Source organism: Tamandua tetradactyla, chromosome 7, assembly GCF_023851605.1.
Source record: "Tamandua tetradactyla isolate mTamTet1 chromosome 7, mTamTet1.pri, whole genome shotgun sequence".
Classification (NCBI taxonomy): domain Eukaryota; kingdom Metazoa; phylum Chordata; class Mammalia; order Pilosa; family Myrmecophagidae; genus Tamandua; species Tamandua tetradactyla.
In genome coordinates, this window is record NC_135333.1 from 50,687,642 (window position 1) to 50,706,932 (window position 19,291).

Genomic DNA, 19,291 nt, shown 5'->3' on the forward strand with positions numbered 1-19,291 from the left:
TAGTCAAAAGAATTAAAGAGGATCCTAACCTTAGACCCTATACTAGAATTAACTCAATGTGGATCAAATACTTGAATATAAGAGTTAATATCACAAAACTCCTAGAATAAATTGTAGGGAAACATCTTCAAGACCTAGTAAAAGGAGATAGCTTCTTAAACTTTATACCAAAAGCACAAGCAATGAAAGAAAAAATAGATAAATGGAAATTCCTCAAAATCAAATGTTTCTGTACCTCAAAAGACTGTCAAAAATGTAAAGAGGCGGCCAACTCAGTGGGAGAAAATATTTGGAAACCACATATTGGATAAGGGTTTGATATCCAGTATAAACAAAGAAATCAGGTAACTCAACAACAAAAGAACAAACAACTCAACTACAAAATGGGCTAAAGCATGTAAACATTATCGAATACAGTGTGGCTACAAAAAAGGAACAAAGTTGTGAGGCATGTAACAATGTGAATGAATCTGTGGGACATTTTGTGAGGCAAAATAAGCCAGAAGCAAAAGAGCAAATATTGTATGATCCCATTTAGAAAATACCTGTAAGAAAACAGGGACCTAGATTGTAAGCTCTTACAGCAGTTGCATTTAGTCCGGAGTGGAAATTATTATTTCTGGATTTTGAGGGGCTATTTATATATGTATAACCTGGCAACTGAAGATAAGAATAATGTCGATCGGTTCAGGATTAAGGTAATTCAGAATACAGGGTAAGGAAGACATTGTCTGTATTTTAAAACTTCACCTACTCTTTGAGACCAAAGGAAGAAAGGTTTATGATGTCCAGAACCTAAATTTTCTGTAGCACATAATCTAACTCAACCTGTCTGGACAGATCATTTAAACAATCCAAATACAGGGAGCCCAGAATAAGAATGAGAGCCTTTAATCCTGTATAGGTGAATGTAATGCTGGGATACATCCCAGAGTACATTAAGCAGATAATCAAAAAGTATTGGCAAAGTCTCTTGAGAGATGGGAGAAAAATTGTGGAACTATTAAACTTTATCACCGGGGAAACCTGCAAAACTGTGTCAAGCATTAGGGACAACTAAATCAATAGGCCAAGCCCTTGATCCTGAGGCTTCCTCTTGTGAAGCTAATATATGTAGCAGAGAAGCTCAGCCTACCTATAGGTATATCTAAGAGCCACATCTGGAATACCTCTTTTGTTGCTCAGATGTGGCCTCACTCTCTATAAGCCCAACTCTGCAAGTAAAACCATTGTCCTCCCACATAGTTATGTCCAGGGATGAAAGTCTCCCTGGGAGCATGGGAGATGACCCCCAGGGATGAACCTGGCCCTGGCATAGTGGGATCAACAATGTCATCCTGATAAAAGGGGGGAAAGAATGATAACAAGGTTATCAGTGGCTGAGAAAGTTCGAGTCAAGAGGCTACTTTGGAAGTCACTCTTCTGCATGCTTCAGCTAGACATTGCTACCTATCATAACTTGCCAAACCCCAACCAAAACCATTCCTGCCAATCATATAAGGTTCTACAAAGGTTCCATGGACTAGGATAAGTTTCCAAACATACAACCTCCAGATAGGTCCCTGAACCAGCCAAGTCCTGAAATGCAGAGGTGCCAGCCTTTCCAGAACATCAACTAGTTCCTTCCCCCATCCCACATTATCAACAGCCCATTCTAACATGAAAAAGTTAGACTAGGCATAGCCAAAATACCCCCGAGGAGTGGGAGAAAGATGAAAGGTGATGGTGGGGTTATACAGAGACGAATCAGGTTTAACAAATGGGGATGAGTGCTGAATCATTATACTGATATTTCTGTTGGTCTCCAGTGTCTTGAAGCAGCTAGAAGCAAAAATGAAAAACTGTGGAACTGTAACCCATACCAAACTTTAAAATCTGTTCTGTAACTTCTTGTTAAAATGTACTTGGAAATTTATTGCTTTTTTTGTGTATATGTTATATTTCACAATAAAAATAAAGTTAAAAACAACGGGCTACAGATATAAATAGACATTTTTCTGAAGAGCAAATACAGATGGCTAAAAAGCACATGAAGAGATGTCCATCTTCATTAGCTTTAAGGGAAATGCAAATCAAAACTACAATGACATGGTGATGAATACACAACTATGTGATGCTATTGTGAGCCACTGATAGTATACCATGTATGGAATGCATGTGTGTGAAAATTTATCAATAAAAATATTTTTAAAAAACTACAATGAGATATCATTTCACATCTATAAGAATGGCTACTATTAAACAAACAGGGAACCATAAATCTTGGAGATGATGTGGAGAAATTGGAACACTTTTCTACTGCTACTGGGAATGTGTAAACAGTACAGTCACTGTGGAAGTCAGTCTAGCAGCTCCTCAGATAACTAAATATCAAGTTGCCCTTAAAACTGGCAATACCACCACTCAGCATATATTCAGAAGAGCTGAAAACAGTGACACGAACAGACATTTGCACACCAATGTTTACAGTAGCATTATGCATAACTGCCAAAAGATGGAAACAATCCAACGCTTGTCAACCGATAAAGAGACAGACACAATGCGGTATATACATACTATGGATTACTATGCAGCAGTAAGATAAAATGAGGTCCTAAAGCATATGACAACTTGGATTGAACCTTGAGGACATAATGCTGAGTGAAATAAGCCAGTCACAAATCCTGTATGATTTCACAAATATGACCCTGGCAAAGGTAAACTCAGAATTTATAATGTAGGACACAGGGGTAGTTAGAGATATAAAGAAGCTAGAGATGGGTGAATGGCCCCCTAATGAGGCTGAACTTAAATTATGGGAATAGATAGAAGTGATGGTACTTCATTAGAGGGTTTATAAATAACATTGCCAGGTTGAAGGTGAATATGACTGAATGGGTTTGTACAGAGCCATTCAACACTACAAATATAAATAAGTCATTGAATGAACTACTTCAAAAGTATGACTCTTGTACAAAGAGTCAATAATATAGGGATATGGGGGGAAACTATTATTGCATGCTATGGCCTATGTTTAACAGTAAGACATCACCAGTACCACAGCAATACTAGGGGTAAATAATTGGTGGGGGAAGGAGGGACAAGAGTTAAAGGGAGCTTTGGATTTTCTCTTTGATGGGGATATGTATATTTGTTATTTTTCTCTTTGGAACAATGAAAATTGTCTAAAATTGAGAGTGATGATGATTGCACAACTAGGTCAAGACACTATGAGACATGGATTGTTTATTTTGGACATTATCTATGATGACCAATGGATGGAGGTGGTTGAAGGGTACAATGACTGAGAAGCAGGAAGGCAAACTGTGGTGTATACATACAATGGAATATTGTATGACTACAGAAAGGAATGAAGTTGTGAGGCCCACAACAAAGTGCATGAATCTTGATGATATTATGTTGTGCAAAATAAGGCAGAAACAAAAGGACAAATATTGTATGTTTTCTTTTAGAGAATAGTTATAAGAAAAATTGGGACCTAGATTGTAAGGTCTCATAGCAGTCGCATTTATTTCTGAGCTTTAAGTTTTACTTCTTGATTCTGAGATGCTGTTCTATATGTGTATAACCTGGTATTTAGCTGGAACTTTGGGTACCTGTGTGACATCTAAGACTCAAAGTTGGGATTCTGCAGCTCTGAAATCAGCACTGTTACATACAACAACTGTAAAAGTAACTGAAGAGATCAGGCTTCAATGAAAGATAAAAATGAAGCCAATCTGGTTGGGAGTAGGTAAATCAGAATATAGATTAAAGGATGACAGTGTCTACATTTGAGAACTTTACCTACTGTATGAGACCAAAGGAAAAGAGCTTTATTTTGTCCAAAACCTAAATTTTCTGTAGCATACAATCTTACAATCTAACTCAACCTGTCTGTATAGTTCATTTAAACAACCCAAACACATGGAACCCAAAATGGGTACAAGAGCTTAGTAATTCGGCATGGTTTAATGTAATACCCAGATACATTCCAGAGTACGTTGGGCAGATAATTAAAAAGTATTGGCAAAAAAAAAAAAAAAAACAAAGAAGAGAGGATTGGCAAAGTCCTTTGAGGGACTGAAGAATAAATATGGAACTATTAAACTTTCCCACCTGGGAAACCCCTCTCTCAAACACTAGGGACTCCCGAATTATTAGGACAAGTCCTTGGTCTAGAGGCTTGCTCTCATGAAACTTCTCCCTGTTGTGAACAAGCTAAACCTACCTATAATTACGCCTCAGAGTTACTTTCAGAGAACCTCTTTTGTTGCTCTGATGTGGCCTTCATCTCTCTAAGCCAAACTACAGAAGTAAAATCATTATTCTCCCTTCCACGTGGGACATGATGTCCAGGGGTGTGAGTCTCCCTGACAACATGGGACATGACTCCCATGGTACTGTAGGATCAACAATGACTTCCTTGCCAAAAGGGAGAAAAGATACATAATAAAATAAGGTATCAATGGCTAAGAGACTTCAAACAGAGTTGAGAGGCTGTTCCAGAGGCTAGTCTTATGCAAGATTCAGCTAGATATTGATAACTGCCATGATTTGCCAAACACTAACCAACAGTATCCCCCATTAACCCTAAAGAACACCCAGGGCTCTATCTGGGCTCCTACAAAAGTTTCATGCACTATGTTTAACTTTAGAAACCTAAAACCTTCAGGTTGTTCCTAGGCCAGATAAGTCCTGAAACCCAGAGGTGCCAATCTCTCCAACTACATCAACGAGTTCCATTCCCCTATCCCATACTGTCAACATCCCTTTTCAACAAACACAAAAAGTTGGAATGGGCATAACTTAAACATCCCTAAATACTGAGAGAAGGATCAAAGAAGAAGGAGTTGTAATAGAGAAGTAAAGATTTAACATATGAGTATGACTACTGAATCACTGTCGCAATATTTCCTTTTAGTCTCCACTATCTTGAAGCAGTTAGAAAGAAAAACCTGAAACTGTGGAACTATAACCCATACCGAACTTTGAATTCTATTCAATAACTATCTGTTAAAATAAACTTTGAAATTTAAAAAAAAAGGCATTTGAAGAATACTACTCAGCAATAAAGCAAAACAAACTATTGCTATACACAACAACACAGACAAATTTCAAAGGCATTCTATTGGGATAAAAGAGTACAGACTACATGATTCCATTTATTTGCAGCTCTAGAACTGAAGAGAGTAGTTGCAGTAGGGGAGGCAGGGGATGGGAATGTTCTTACCTCGGATGGGGTGGTAATTAAATAGGTGCATACATTTATTATATTTATTACAACTCACCAAATTGTACACTCAAGATCTCTGCTTTTTATGGTAAATGGACTTCATTTAAAGTATATCTATCATTTTCCATTTTTTACCTAAAAAAGTGATCCAGCCTCTAATTAATACCCTTTCCAAATTAAAGATGCAATAAAATTTGCCCTTCTGAACCTTAGTTCATTCATTCAGTTCAATCAGAAATCTGCAAGTAATTCCTGACACTACCCTCTCTAGCATCAAGTTCTGAAGGCACACATTCCTTAACATTTGAAATCCACTACACCCCTTCTCTCCCCCTTCAGGTTGCCCTCTTAGTTAAAGGCACTATCCTAATTGGTCAATTCCCACACAATACCCAGTCATTGTTTTAAAACTGAAAACTGGTCAGGTCACTCTCAGATTCCTTCAATATGTTCCTATGGTCCTCAGAATAAATTAATCTTCAACAGAATCCCACCCCTGACCCCCACAACCTTAACCCTAACCAACTCCTACACCTCACCAACAGTGAACTGAGCCTCACTGTTGCCTGGCCTCTCCATACTCCGCCACATACTTAGTGTCTTGAGTACCTCAAGATGTTCCATGCCTCAGAGGCTTTATTAAAGCTGTACCTGCAGTTGAGGATTCTTTCCTCCACCCTTCAACCAGCTACCTTCCACACAGCCTATCTCACTGGGCATCTCCTGACCCCATTCACCCCAACAATCTAATATGTCAATGACTGCCCCCCTATTTCGTTCATAGCACATATCACAATTTTCACTTTTACTTATGTTTGTTCAAAGTCCATCCCCACTAATACTATAATGATAATGATGAGAATATTTGGCACTTCAGAGCATACTGGTGTATCTGACATCTTACATTTATATTTTACATATCTTTTTATGCCATATCAAGAAGAGATAAGTTCTGTAGTATCATTCACACCACTTACAGACAAGGAAAGTAAGATACAGAAAGCTGGTAAAGAGCAGAGCCCTGACCTGCACCCAGGCAATCTGACTGGAGGACCACCACAACACTGTACTGACTCCTGTAAAGTGTGACTCTGAACTTTCAACCCCCAGAAGATATGCACACCAATGCACAGCATGGCGTTGTCCCGCAGGCCAAGTGGTACCACTCAACAGTGTCTCAGATAGTGCTCCCTGTCGGAGGTTCACTCAAACATTTGGTCAAAGAATAATATGCTTGCAAACTGAAATTTACCAAGTACTTCTTAATGTTAGGAGTCATCTTATTTATAGAAACATTTATAGCTTATTAGTGTACTATATTTGAGAATAATAAAACTATGCTTGCAAATATCCCAAAGTTGAGATTTCCTTATAAAATTAGGAGAATTGTGTCAGGTAGAAATAATTGCTATGCAGGAAAAATAGACAAAGTAAGGAGATAAGCAGTGATGTACCAGCAAAGGTTGCTATTATGCTATTTTAGAAAGGATGGTTAAAAAAAAAAAACACTAATAATGACTTCTGAAATTACTGAAAGAAAAAACAGAAACTTAATAAACTCAGTGATTCTTAGACATTTTCAAATTTGCACTAAAAAGACTGAAAAATGAACCTTTCTTACCTATACACTATAGATAAGGGAACTAACTGAATAGAGAAGGAGGACTAGAACCAGGGTAGGTTAAAAGTGAGGGACAAAAAAAAAGTGAGGGACAAAAAAAAAGTGAGGGACAAGATGTTAAGGAATTAAGTGAGAAATCCTATGTGTCGGTTTAAAAGTAAAATCCAACGGGTAGGCCACAGTGGCTCACCAGCCACTCGGCCATGGCAGAGATCCAGGTTCGATTCCCAGTGCCAGCCCATGTGAAAAAAAAAAAAAAAAGTAAAATACAACAGGAAAGATAAGCTGAGACCTGAACTCTTGGGTACAAAGAAACCAGCAACTGATAGTCTGGAAAATTCTGAGCTTCCAGAAAGTGAGATCAAGAGAATAGTACCCCACACGAGGATTTAATCAAACATGGATTTTACTATAAGCTGCAAGGAGAAGCCAGGCTGCCTCCTCCACATTTAGCTTGGAAATTTCCTCAACTAAGTATCCTGGGTTGTTGTCTTTAAACTCTAACTTCCATCCAACAGCAGTACTCAATTTGGCCAAATTATCTGCCATTTTAAAACAAGTGCCACCTTCCTTCCAGTTGCAATGACACATTCCTCAATTCTGTCTAAAGCCTCCTCAGAGGTATCTTTAGAGTCCATATTTCTACCGACAGTCTCTTCAAAGTACTCTAGGCCTTCTCTATCAAGCTCTCACAACTCTTTCACAATCTTTCCTTATCCATTTAAAAAGTTGTTTCAATATGTATCATATTTGCAAACACAGCAGCACTCCACTTCTCCAGTGCCAAAATCAGTGTAGTTTATACGCTGCCAAAATGCAATATACCAGAAATCGAATAGCTTTTAAAAAGAGGATTTATTAAGTTGCAAGTTTACAGTTCTAAGGCCATGAAAATGTCCAAAGTAAGGCATCCAGAGTAAAATACCTTAACTCCAAAGAAAGGACCAAGAAGTTCGGAGTTTCTCAGCTGGGAAGGTGCATAGTGACCTCTGATAGCTTTCTTTTCTCATTTCGTAAGGCATTCCCAGGAGTGTTTCATTCCAAAAGTCTCTAACTGTGTGGGCTCTGTTCACTCTCCAGCTTTTTCTAAAATGGTTCCCTCTTAAAGAACTCCAGTAAGCAACCCCTCCTTGAACAGGTGGAGACACATCTCCATGGAAACTATCTAATCAAAAGTTACCATCCACAATTGGGTGGGTCGCAGCTTCATGGAAACAATAAAAAAGATCTCATCCAGCAATACTAAATGAGGATTAAAGAACATGGCTTTTCTGGGGTACACAATAGCTTCAAACCAGCACACCCTAGTAAAGCTTTCTCTCTGCGATGGACAGTGAATTTTTTATCTGAAAAACGAAAGGACCTCAACGGATTGTAACATGCTTCCCACTCTACCCCTTCAGAATGAAAACATTATCATGTCTATTTTATAAAGGCTCAATTTCAGAATTGGCAATTATTAGAGGAACAGTATCCAATTTTGAGAGTGTTATTGATTGAGCACTGAGAAGGAATAAGGAACAAAAATCAACACACAATTTCAGCAAGGAACAAAGAGAAGAACTAAAGGGACAGAAGACTACCCAAGCTAAGTACTTATCCATTTAATATGGTCAATGTTAAGATTAATCTTACAACATTCTTTTATGATAAAGTTTAAAGCATTTTTTTCTTATATACTTTACCTTCCTGAAACAACCAGAGTTCCATCATCAAGTAAATATTCCTTCACATTCTGAGGAAGTGGAAGAATAACACTAAAAACAAACAAATGAACAAAAATACATATTAAAAAAGGTATTATTTAAAAGACCAATCATGAGCAGGAAGAAAAAATTCCAAATTCAATTAATTTTTGAGATATCTGCCCCTTAATATTTTAATATTTAATACAAAAAATGTTAGTGATGTACATTTGGTAATAGCAGCCTAGGAATTTGAATAATACAAATAAAATTGTGGTAATCTACATTAGGTTCATATAATTACTACAATTGGCTTTGCAGTGAAGAAACAAATAAATATCAACCTAAATCCAAAGGACTAGACTGAAATCAATATGAAAGCAACAAGCATATAAGAATCCTGAGTAAGCACACTGAAAACATGCTTTTAAGGTGTCACAGAGACCAGGAGATATTAGCTCGCACACAGGAAATGCAGCAAAAGAAACCAGATGGAAGGGCCGAGATGGTGGCTTAGCGAGGTGTGGGATTTAGTTTGTCCTCCAGAGCAGCTACTAAATAGCCAGGAACAATTCAGAACTGCTAGGTTCACATAAGTGACCAGACACACAGCATACCCGAGTCTGGACCAACTGGACTGGCTGTGAGTGACCCAGAACTGTGAGTTTCCCAAACCACGGTGGCCGGTGCCCCTCCCCCAATGGGTGTTTCCCAAAGGGGAAAGGAAAGAGACTTTACTAGCAGCAGGGGTTGAGCATAACCAAGCTCCAATTGTGGAATTAATTAACAACTTCTGACTACTAAAAATAGGCCCCCAGCTCAGCTGAACCTCAAATCAAAGTGGTGATTGCTGGCTTTTGCGCCAGTGCAGAGGGGGCAGGGCAGACGGAAAAAGAAAAAACAAACAGAGGTTTTTTGGATCGGATAGCATATAATGCTTGAAAGGGTCTGGGCCCTGAAGGAAAGGAGAGGGCATATAGGGCCTGAAGGTACACAAGGCAACATACCAACTTAAGCTCTTGATTGGCAAACCTGAGTTACGGGGGTCCTGCTCTGAAAATTATTTTTCTCTTTCTTTTTTGTGGCTGTGTTTCTACGGCTTGACTACTCTTTGGATACAGCTGCAAGGCTTCTCAAGCTCCAGCTGCCACAGGCACAGGCAGAATTAAGCTTGTTTGAGTGTTGGTATGGAGACTGTGCCTTTCACAGAAGAGAGGTGGGCCCCAGCTCAAGTGGATTCCTGCCCTCAAGGAATTCAGACCACAGGGTATGGAAAAGTGAAGTGTGTTAAAGCCAGTCTACAACCTCTCCTCTGTCTCAACCACCAACCAGCAGGTAGAGTCTGTTGAAGTTAAAGGTACCACATCACCTTATACTGGTAGGATCCGCAGGCAGACACGCACCACATACTGGGCAGGATAGGAAAAACGCAGAGTCCAGAGACTTCATAGGAATGCCTTTCAATCTACTGGGTCTCACCCTCAGGGAAAACTGATGCAGGTGACTCCTTCCTCCTGATAGGAGGTCAGATTGTCTGGGAAAATCTGGTTGGGGTCTATAATACCTACGTAGACCCTCCTAAGGGGGGAAAAAGGCACCATACAGGCAGGCAAGTGTGCGGGTTTGAAAGGAAGTATGCCCCCTAGAAAAGCCATGCTTTAATCAAAATCCCATTTCATAAAGGTAGAATAATCCCTATTCAGTACTGCACATTTGAAACTGTAATCAGATCATCTCCCTGGATGATATGATTTAGCCAAGAGTGGTTGTTAAACAGGATCAGGTGATGGCATGTCTCCACCCATTTGGGTGGGTCCTGATTGTTTCACTGGACTCCTATAAAAGAGGAAACGTTTTGGAACATGAGATTCGGAGAGAGCAGAGAATGCTGCAGCACCACAAAGCAGAAAGTCCATGAGCCAGTGACCTTTGGAGATGAAGAAGGAAAATGCCTCCCGGGGAGCTTCATGAAACCGGAAGCCAGGAGAGAAAGCCAGTGGATGTCACCATGTTCACCATGTGTCCTTCCAGATGAGAGAGAAGCCCTGACTGTGTTTGCCATGTGCCTTCTCATTTGAGAGAAAAACCCTGAACTCCATCGGCCTTCTTGCACCAAGGTATCTTTCCCTGGATGTCTTTGATTGGACATTTCTACAGACTTGTAATTGGGACATTTTCTCAGCCTTAGAACTATAAACTAGCAACTCATTAAATTCCCCTTTTTAAAAGCCATTCCATTTCTGGTATATTGCATTCCAGCAGCTAGCAAACTAGAACAGCAAGAAACATGAAAACAAGATGTGAAAAATTCTGATCTGTTAAACAAAACCTAAGCTAAAGGTTTAGAATAAGCTGAACTGAATGTCAAAGAACAAATAGACAACAAAGTCATCCAGCAAGAAAATCCTAGGTAAAAAAAGGGAAAACAATCTCCAGAATTAACTAATTAAAGTAATTAAATGCATAGACGCCAACAAAAAGTAATGAATCATACTAGGAAAACTGAAGATATGGCCCAGTCAAAGGAAAAAATGAACAACTCAAATGAGATACAGGATTTGAAACAATTAATTCAGAATATTCAATAAGACACGGAAAACCTCATCAAAAATCAAATCAGTGAACTGAAGAGGGTATAAAGTATGCAAGGAATGAACAAAAAGAAGAAATCGAAAGTCTGAAAAAATAAATCACAGAACTTATGGGAATGAAAAGCACAGTAGAAGAGGTGAAAAAAACAACAGAAACCTACAATATCAGATTTCAACAGACAGAAGAAAGGATTAGTGAACTGGAGGGCAGAACATCTGAAATTTGACAAGCGAAAGAAAATATAGGGAAAGGAATGGAAAAACATGACCAAGGACTCAGGGAATTGAATGACAACATGAAGCACAAGAATATACATGTTGTGAGTGTCCCAGAAGAAGAAGAGAAGGGAAAAGGATGATAAAAACTAATGGAGGAAACTATCACTGAAAATTTCCCAACTCTTATGAAAGACTTAAAATTACAGATTCAAGAGGTGCAGCATACCCCGAATAGAATAGATCCAAATAAATGTACTCCAAGACACTTACTAATCACAATGTCAGGTTGCAAAGAGAGAGAGAATCTTGAAAGCAGCAAGAGAAAAGCAATCCATCACATAAAAGGGAAGCCTAATAAACTATGCATAGATTTCTCAGCAGAAACTACAGAGGCAAGATGACACTGGGATGATATATTTAAGTTACTAAAAGAGAAAAACTGCCAACCAAGAATTCTATATCCAGCAAAATTGTCCTTTAAAAATAAGGGAGAAATTAAAACATTTTCAGACAAAAAATCACTGAGAGAATTTGTGACCAAAAGAGCAGCTCTGCAAGAAATACTAAAGGGAACACTATATACAGACACAAAAAGACAGGAGGGAAAGGTGTGGAGAAGAGTGTAGAAATGATAGTACACTATCAGTAAAGGTAAAAAGAAGAAAAATTAGATATGATGTATAAAATCCAAAAGGCAAAATGGTAGAAGAAAATACTGCCTATACAGTAATAACACTAAATGTTAATGGATTAAACTCCCCAACCAAAAGACATAGACTGGCAGAATGGATCAAAAAACAGGACCCATCTATATGCTTTCTATAGGAAATGCATGTTAGACCCAAGGATAAGCATAGGTTGAAAGTGAAAGGTTGGGAAAAGATATTCCATGCAAATAACAATCAGAAAAGAGCAGGAGTAGCTATATTAATATCCAAAAAATTAGACTTCAAATGTAAAATAGCTAAAAGAGACAAAGAAGAACATTATGTATTAATAAAAGGAACAATTCAACAAGAAAACATAACAATCATTAATATTTATGCACCGAGCCAGAATGCTCCAAAATAAATGAGGCAAATACTGAAAAGAGAAATAGACACATCTACCATAATAGTTGGAGACTCAAATTCCCCACTCTCATTATTGGACAAAACATCTAGACAAAGGATCAATAAAGAAACAGAGAATTTGAATAATACAATAAATGAACTACAGATAACAGGCATTTATAGAACATCACACCCCACAAACAGCAGAATGTACCTTTCTCTCCAGTGTTCATGGATCATTCTCAAGGATAGACCATATGCTAGGTCACAGAGCAAGTCTCCATAAATTTAAAAAGACTGAAATCATACAAAACACTTTTCAGATCATAAAGGAATGAAGTTGGAAATCAATAAATAGGCAGAGTGCCAGAAAATTCAAAAATATACAGAGACTCAACAACATACTCTTAAACAACCAGTGGATCAAGGAAGAAACTACAAGAGAAATCAGTAAATTGAGGCAGATGAAAATGAAAACACAACATATCAAAATTTATGGGAAGCAGCAAAGGCAGTGCTAAGAGGGAAATTTATTGCCCTAAATGCCTATATCAAAAAAGAACAAAGAGCAAAAATCAAGGAATTAACTGTCCACCTGGAAGAACTAGAGAAAGAACAGTAAACTAACCCCACAGCAACCAAAAGGAAAGAAATAATGAAGATTCGAGCAGAAATAAATGAAACTGAAAACAATCAACAGAATCAACAAAACCAGAAGTTAGTTCTAAAAGAAAATCAGGAAGACTGATGGCACCTTAGCAAGGCTGATATACAGAAGAAGAGAGAGGATACAAGTAAATAAAATCAGAAATGGAAGAGGAGACATAACCACTAACCCTGCAGAAATAAAGGAAGTAATGAGAGGATACTATGAACAACTTTATGCTAATAAACTCAACAATGTAGATGAAATGGACAACTTCCCAGAAAGGCATGAACAACTGACACTGACTCTAGAAGAAATAGACGAACTCAACAAACCAATCACAAGCAAAGAAACTGAATCAGTCATTAAGAAGCACCCCAAAAAGAAAAGTCTAGGACCAGATGGCCTTACATGTGAATTCTATCAAATATTCAAGAAAGAATTAGTACCAGTCATGCTCAAACTCTCTCAAAAAATTGAAGAGGAGGGAAAGCTACCTAACTCATTTTATGAAGCCAACATCACCCTCATACCAAAGCCAGACAAAGATATTCAAAGAAACAGAAAACTACAGACAAACACCCTAATGAATATAGGTGCAAAAATCCTCTAAAAAATTCTTGCAAATTGAATTCAGCAGCACATTAAAAGAATTATGCACCATGACCAAACAGGATTCATCCCAGGTATAAAGGATGGTTCAACATACGGAAATCATTTAATGTAATACACCACTATCAACAAATCAAATAAGAAAAACCACATGATCATCTTGATTGATGCAGAAAAGGCATTTGACAAAATTTAACATCTTTTCCTGATGAAAACACTTCAAAGGATAGGAATAGAAGGGAACTTCCTCAACATAATAAAGGGAATATATGAAAAACCCATAGCTGACATCGTTCTCAATGGGGAAAAACTGAAAAATTTCCCCCTAAGATCAGGAACAAGACAAGGATGTTTATTGTCACCACTGTTTTTCAACATTGCGTTGGAAGTTCTAGCCAGAGCAATTAGACAAGAAAAAGAAATAAAAGGCATCAAAATTGGAAAGCAAGAATTAAAACTCTCACTGTTTGCAGATGATATGATACCATATATCGAAAACCACAAAAAATCCACAGCAAAACTACCAGAGTTAATAAATGACTACAGCAAAGTGGCAGGTTACAAGATCAACACTCAAAAATCGGTAGTGTTTCTATACACTGGTAATGAACAATCTGAGGGGGAAATCAAGAAAAAAAATTCCATTTACAATTGCAACCAAAAGAATAAAATAATCAGGAATAAATTTAATTAAGGATACAAAACACCTATACAAAGAAAACTACAAGAAATTGTTAAAAGAAATCACAGAAGACCGAAATAAATGGAAGAGCATACCGTGTTCATGGGTTGGAAGACTAAATATAGTTAAGATGTCAATTCTACCTAAATTGATTTACAGTTTCAATGCAATACCAATCAAAATTCCAAAAACTTACTTTTCAGAAATACAAAAACCAATAACCAAATTTATCTGGAAGGGCAGGGTGCCCGAAAAAGCTAAAAGTATCCTGAGAAAGAAAAATGAAGTCAGAGGTCTCACTACCTGACTTTAAGGCATACTATGAAGCTTACAGTGGTCAAAAGAGCATGGTACTGTCATAAAGATAGATATACTGACCAATGGAATTGAATAGAGTGTTCAGATATAGACCCTCTCATCTATGGACAACTGATCTTTGACAAGGCAGTCAAGCCAACTCACCTGGAACAGAACAGTCTCTTCAATAAATGGTGCCTCGAGAACTGGCTATCCACATGTAAAAGAATGAAAGAGGATCTATATCTCACACGATATACAAAAATTAATTAAAAATGGATCAAAGACCTAAACATTAGGTCTAAGACCATAAAACTTTTAGAAGAAAATGTAGGGAAATATCTTATAAATCTTATAATAGGAGGCGGTTTCCTAGATCTTACACCCAAAGCTCGAGCATTGAAGAAAGAAACAGATAAATGGGAACTCCTCAAAATTTAACACCTCTGTGGATCAAAGAACTTTGTCCAGAAAGTAAAAAGACAGCCCTACACAATGGGAGACAATATTTGGAAAGGATGTATCAAATAAGGGTCTAGTATCCAGAATATATAAAGAGACTGTTCAACTCAACAACAAAAAGACAAACAACTCAATTATAAACTGGGCAAAAGACATGAACAGACACTTCTCAGAAGAGGAAATACAAATGGCCAAAAAGCACATGAAAAGATGCTCAACTTCCCTGGCTATTAGGGAAATGCAAATCAAAACTACAATGAGATATCATCTCACACCCACCAGAATGGCCATTATCACTAAAACAGAAAACGACAAGTGCTGGAGAGGATATGGAGTAAGAGGCACACTTAGCCACTGCTGGTGGGAATGTAAAATGTCACAATCACTATGGAAGGCAGTTTGGTGGTTCCTCAGGAAGCTAAATATAGAATTGCCATATGATCCAGCGATACCTAGGTAACTACTCAGAAGACTTGAGGGCAAGGACACAAACGGACATTTGCACACCAATGTTCATAGCAGCATTATTTACAATTGCCAAGAGATGGACAGGCTAAATGTCCATCAATAGAAGAGTGGCTAAACAAGCTATGGTATATACATACGGTGGAATATTATGCAGCTGTAAGACAGAATAAAGTTACGAAGTATGCAACAAAATGGATGGACCTTGAGGACATTATGCTGAGTGAGATTAGCCAAAAACTAAAAGACAATACTGTATAGTCTCACTGATATGAACTAAAATTAGTGAATGCACTTGGAGAATTTCAGCTAAGAAGAGAGATCATCAGGAGATAGAAACAATGTAGATATTGGGTAACTGGACCTGAAGGGATACAGATTGTGCAACAGGACTGATTGTAAAAATTCAGAAATGGATAACACAATATTACCTAACTGTAATACAATAATGTTAGTATACTGAATGAAGCCGAATATGAGGATAGAGGGAGGAGGACTGGGGGCACAATCGAAATTAGAAGGAAAGACAGACAATAAAGACTGAGATGGTATACTCTAGGAATGCCTAGAGTGTACAAGTATAGTGACTAAATGTACAAATTAAAAATGTTTTTCCATGAGGAAGAACAAAGGAATGTCAATATTGCAGGGTGTTGAAATCAGATGGTCATTCATATTCTAAAGCTTTATGTGTAAGACTAAAGCAAAAAAGGTTTATTTGGTACAAAATTTATAATTTGACTAGTGCCATTTCCTAATATAACTCATGTGGACAGTTTAATTGAACACTGTAAGTACATGGAACCTTGAGTAGGACATGAGATTTTGTAGGTTTGTCCAGAGTGATGGCCCAAAAGATCACAGAGTGATGGCCCAAAAGATCACAGAGTGATTTGAACAGTGAATAAAAAGTATTTGCAAAGTCCCCTTGAGGGAATGGCAAGAAACGGGGAAAATTCAACTTCCCCAAATATGAAGAATTCTTGATATTCTCACAAGCAGTGGGGACAACCAAAGCAACAGGCCGAAACCTCACTCTTGGGGTTTGTTCATATGAAACTTATCCCAGCAAAGGATAGGCTAAGCCTACTTAAAATTAGGCCTAAGAGGCACCCCCAGAGAACCTGTTTTGCTGCTGAGATGTGGCCTCTCTCTCAGCCAACACAACAAGCAAACTCACTGCCCTCCCCATCTCTAAGTGGGACATGACTCTCAGGGGTGTAAACCTTCCTGGTAACGTGAGACAGAAATCCCAGAATGAGCTGGGACTCAGCATCAAGGGATTGAGAAAACCTTCTAGACCAAAAAGGGGAAGAGACAAATGAGACAACATAAAGAGTCAATGGCTGAGAGATTTCAAACAGAGTCAAGAGGTTATCCTTGAGGTTATTCTTACGCATTATACAGATATCACCTTTTTAGTTAAGGTATATTGGAGAGGCCAGAGGGAAGTACCTGAAAATGTAGAGCTATGTTCTAGTAGCCATGTTTTTTGAAGATGATTGTATAATGATATAACTTTGGCAATGTGACTGTATGATTGTGAAAACCTTGTGTCTGATGCTCCTTTTATCTACGGTATGGACAGATGCGTAAACACAGGGATTAAAAATAAATACATAACAGGGGGAACAAATGTTAAAATAAATTTAGTAGATTGAAATACTAGTGATCAATGGAAGAGAGTGATAAGGGTTATAGAAAGAAAATAGGGGAAACAAAGGCTAAAATATATTGGGTAGATGGAAAGACTAGCAATCCATGAGAGGGAGGGGTATATATGAGTTTTTTTTCTTTTTTCTTTTTATTTCTTTTTCTGAATTGATGCAAATGTCTAAGAAATGATCATGGTGATGAATATACAACTATGTGATGATATTGTGAGTTACTGATTATATACCAAGAGTGGAATGATCATATTGTAAGAATGTTCATTTTTATCATATTCAAAAAAATTTTTTTAATTAATATTTGATTTACCAAGGTTACAAATTCAAACTTACAAATCTAGTTCTTCCTCAGGATCTTCTTTTTTTTTGCATGGGCAGGCTCTGGGAATTAAACCCAGGTCTTCAGTATAGTAAGCAAGAATTCTGCCACTGAGCACGTCGCACCACCCCTTCCTCAGGTTTTTAAGTTCAACTAACAAATCTTTAAAGTGAGCATTTCCAACTTGAAGTCTCTTTAAAAAGTTAAACCCTTTAATTTTCTCTTTAACTACTTCAATTGTCTGAGTACAAATAAGCTTTCCCAAATACTTAGCTCTTTTAAAGCTAACAAATTAAACTATAAGTATAGTAAAAATCTAAGGTTTCCTAAACATTCCAATAGTATTTAAGAACTAGAATTTTTTTCTTAAACATTTCTTTTCTTTTTAATTTTTATTACACACCATAGACACATCAACTAATTAGAGATCAGGATGATCCCCTGTACTCTTAAAAAGCACAGGAGACACATTTCCACCTTCCCCTCCCCCCCTCTTTTATACATTGGAGTGATATTTCAGATATTATTTTGGAATTAGGTTAGAACACAAAGTAATAGAAAGCAGTGTATGAATAACATAATTATGAACTTATATTTGGAACCTAACAACAATTTACTGCTTCAGAATAAGACTGCAGTATTCACGATGTTGATATTGGTCAGTTACTTCTATATCGAACGTCTTCTCTTACAGGATACCAAAGAAAGGAATAGCCTCCACAAATCTTCCATTCTTGTTTTAGCTTCCTATAATCCTGAAACTTCTCAAAGGCTTTGAAACAGCCCAAGTTCTTGCTTATTGGAAATATTTTCCGTGCACACAGGAAATATAGACAATGCAGACTCCCTCTGCCTCATGTGCACATACATGCCTGAACAGTCATGGTTGATTCTGTCATCGACAGAGTATGAGCTATTGAAATCGTACACATTTTAACTTGCATTAATTCTAAACCAATTACATAATCTAAACTGGAACCTAAAGAATAATCTGTATGTAAATGCTAAACTGTCCTCCAAAAGGACAAATTCTTAAAAATACCAAAAAGACACAGATTTTTCCCAAACTTAACATAAAAAATAGTAAGACTATAAGCTTGCATTATTTTGTCAACTCTCCATTTAATTACTTACCCATTACGATAACAATACCATGCCAAGAGAATTAGGGATTAACTGTGCAATAGAACTTGAAGTTTATTTTTTCAGGGGCCTGAAGACTGAGAAATAATGGTACGGATGTAAATTCCCAGGCATCTGGGGTGATTCTCCTCTTCACAATGGGAGCGGGTAGACCCCTTTTATGCCAATCACGTCTCAGCCTCACAAAGGCACAATTTCAGAGTGTATAACCCCTAGTTTTTGAGTCACACTCATATTCTCAAATCTGCACTCCTCCTCCAGGTTGTATCTTCCCTTCAGTGGGTTCTAAACTGTGCTGGTTTGAAAGGATGTACGTACCCTAGAAAAGCCATGTTTTAATCCTAATTCCATTTTGTAAAGGCAGCCATTTCTTCTAATCCCTATCCAGTACTGTATATGTGAAACTGTAATTAGATCATCTCCCTGGAGATGTGACTCAGTCAAGAGTGGTTGTTAAACTGGATTAGGTGGAGACGTGTTTCCACCCATTTGGGTGGGGCTTGATTAGTTTGCTGGAATCCTATAAAAGAGCACGACAAGAGAGAAAGCCAGGAGACTCGGAGAGAGCAGAGAATGCTGCACCACCAAGAAGCAGAGTCCACCAGCCAGCGC

The 19,291-nt window shown here is 37.7% G+C and overlaps 1 protein-coding gene across 4 annotated transcripts in view; it reads right to left on the minus strand.

Moving 5' to 3' along the window:
* CDC123 (cell division cycle 123) overlaps positions 1 to 19,291 on the minus strand; it is a 97,767-nt gene that overhangs the window by 76,459 nt on the left and 2,017 nt on the right. For 2 of the 4 annotated variants that reach the window (XM_077169418.1, XM_077169416.1), the window contains exon 2: positions 8,522 to 8,593. The exons of the other annotated variants lie outside the window; for them this stretch is intronic. In XM_077169418.1, coding sequence (XP_077025533.1) covers positions 8,522 to 8,593 — 72 coding nt within the window. The remainder of the gene's footprint in view (positions 1 to 8,521; positions 8,594 to 19,291) is intronic. 4 annotated transcript variants of the gene reach the window in all.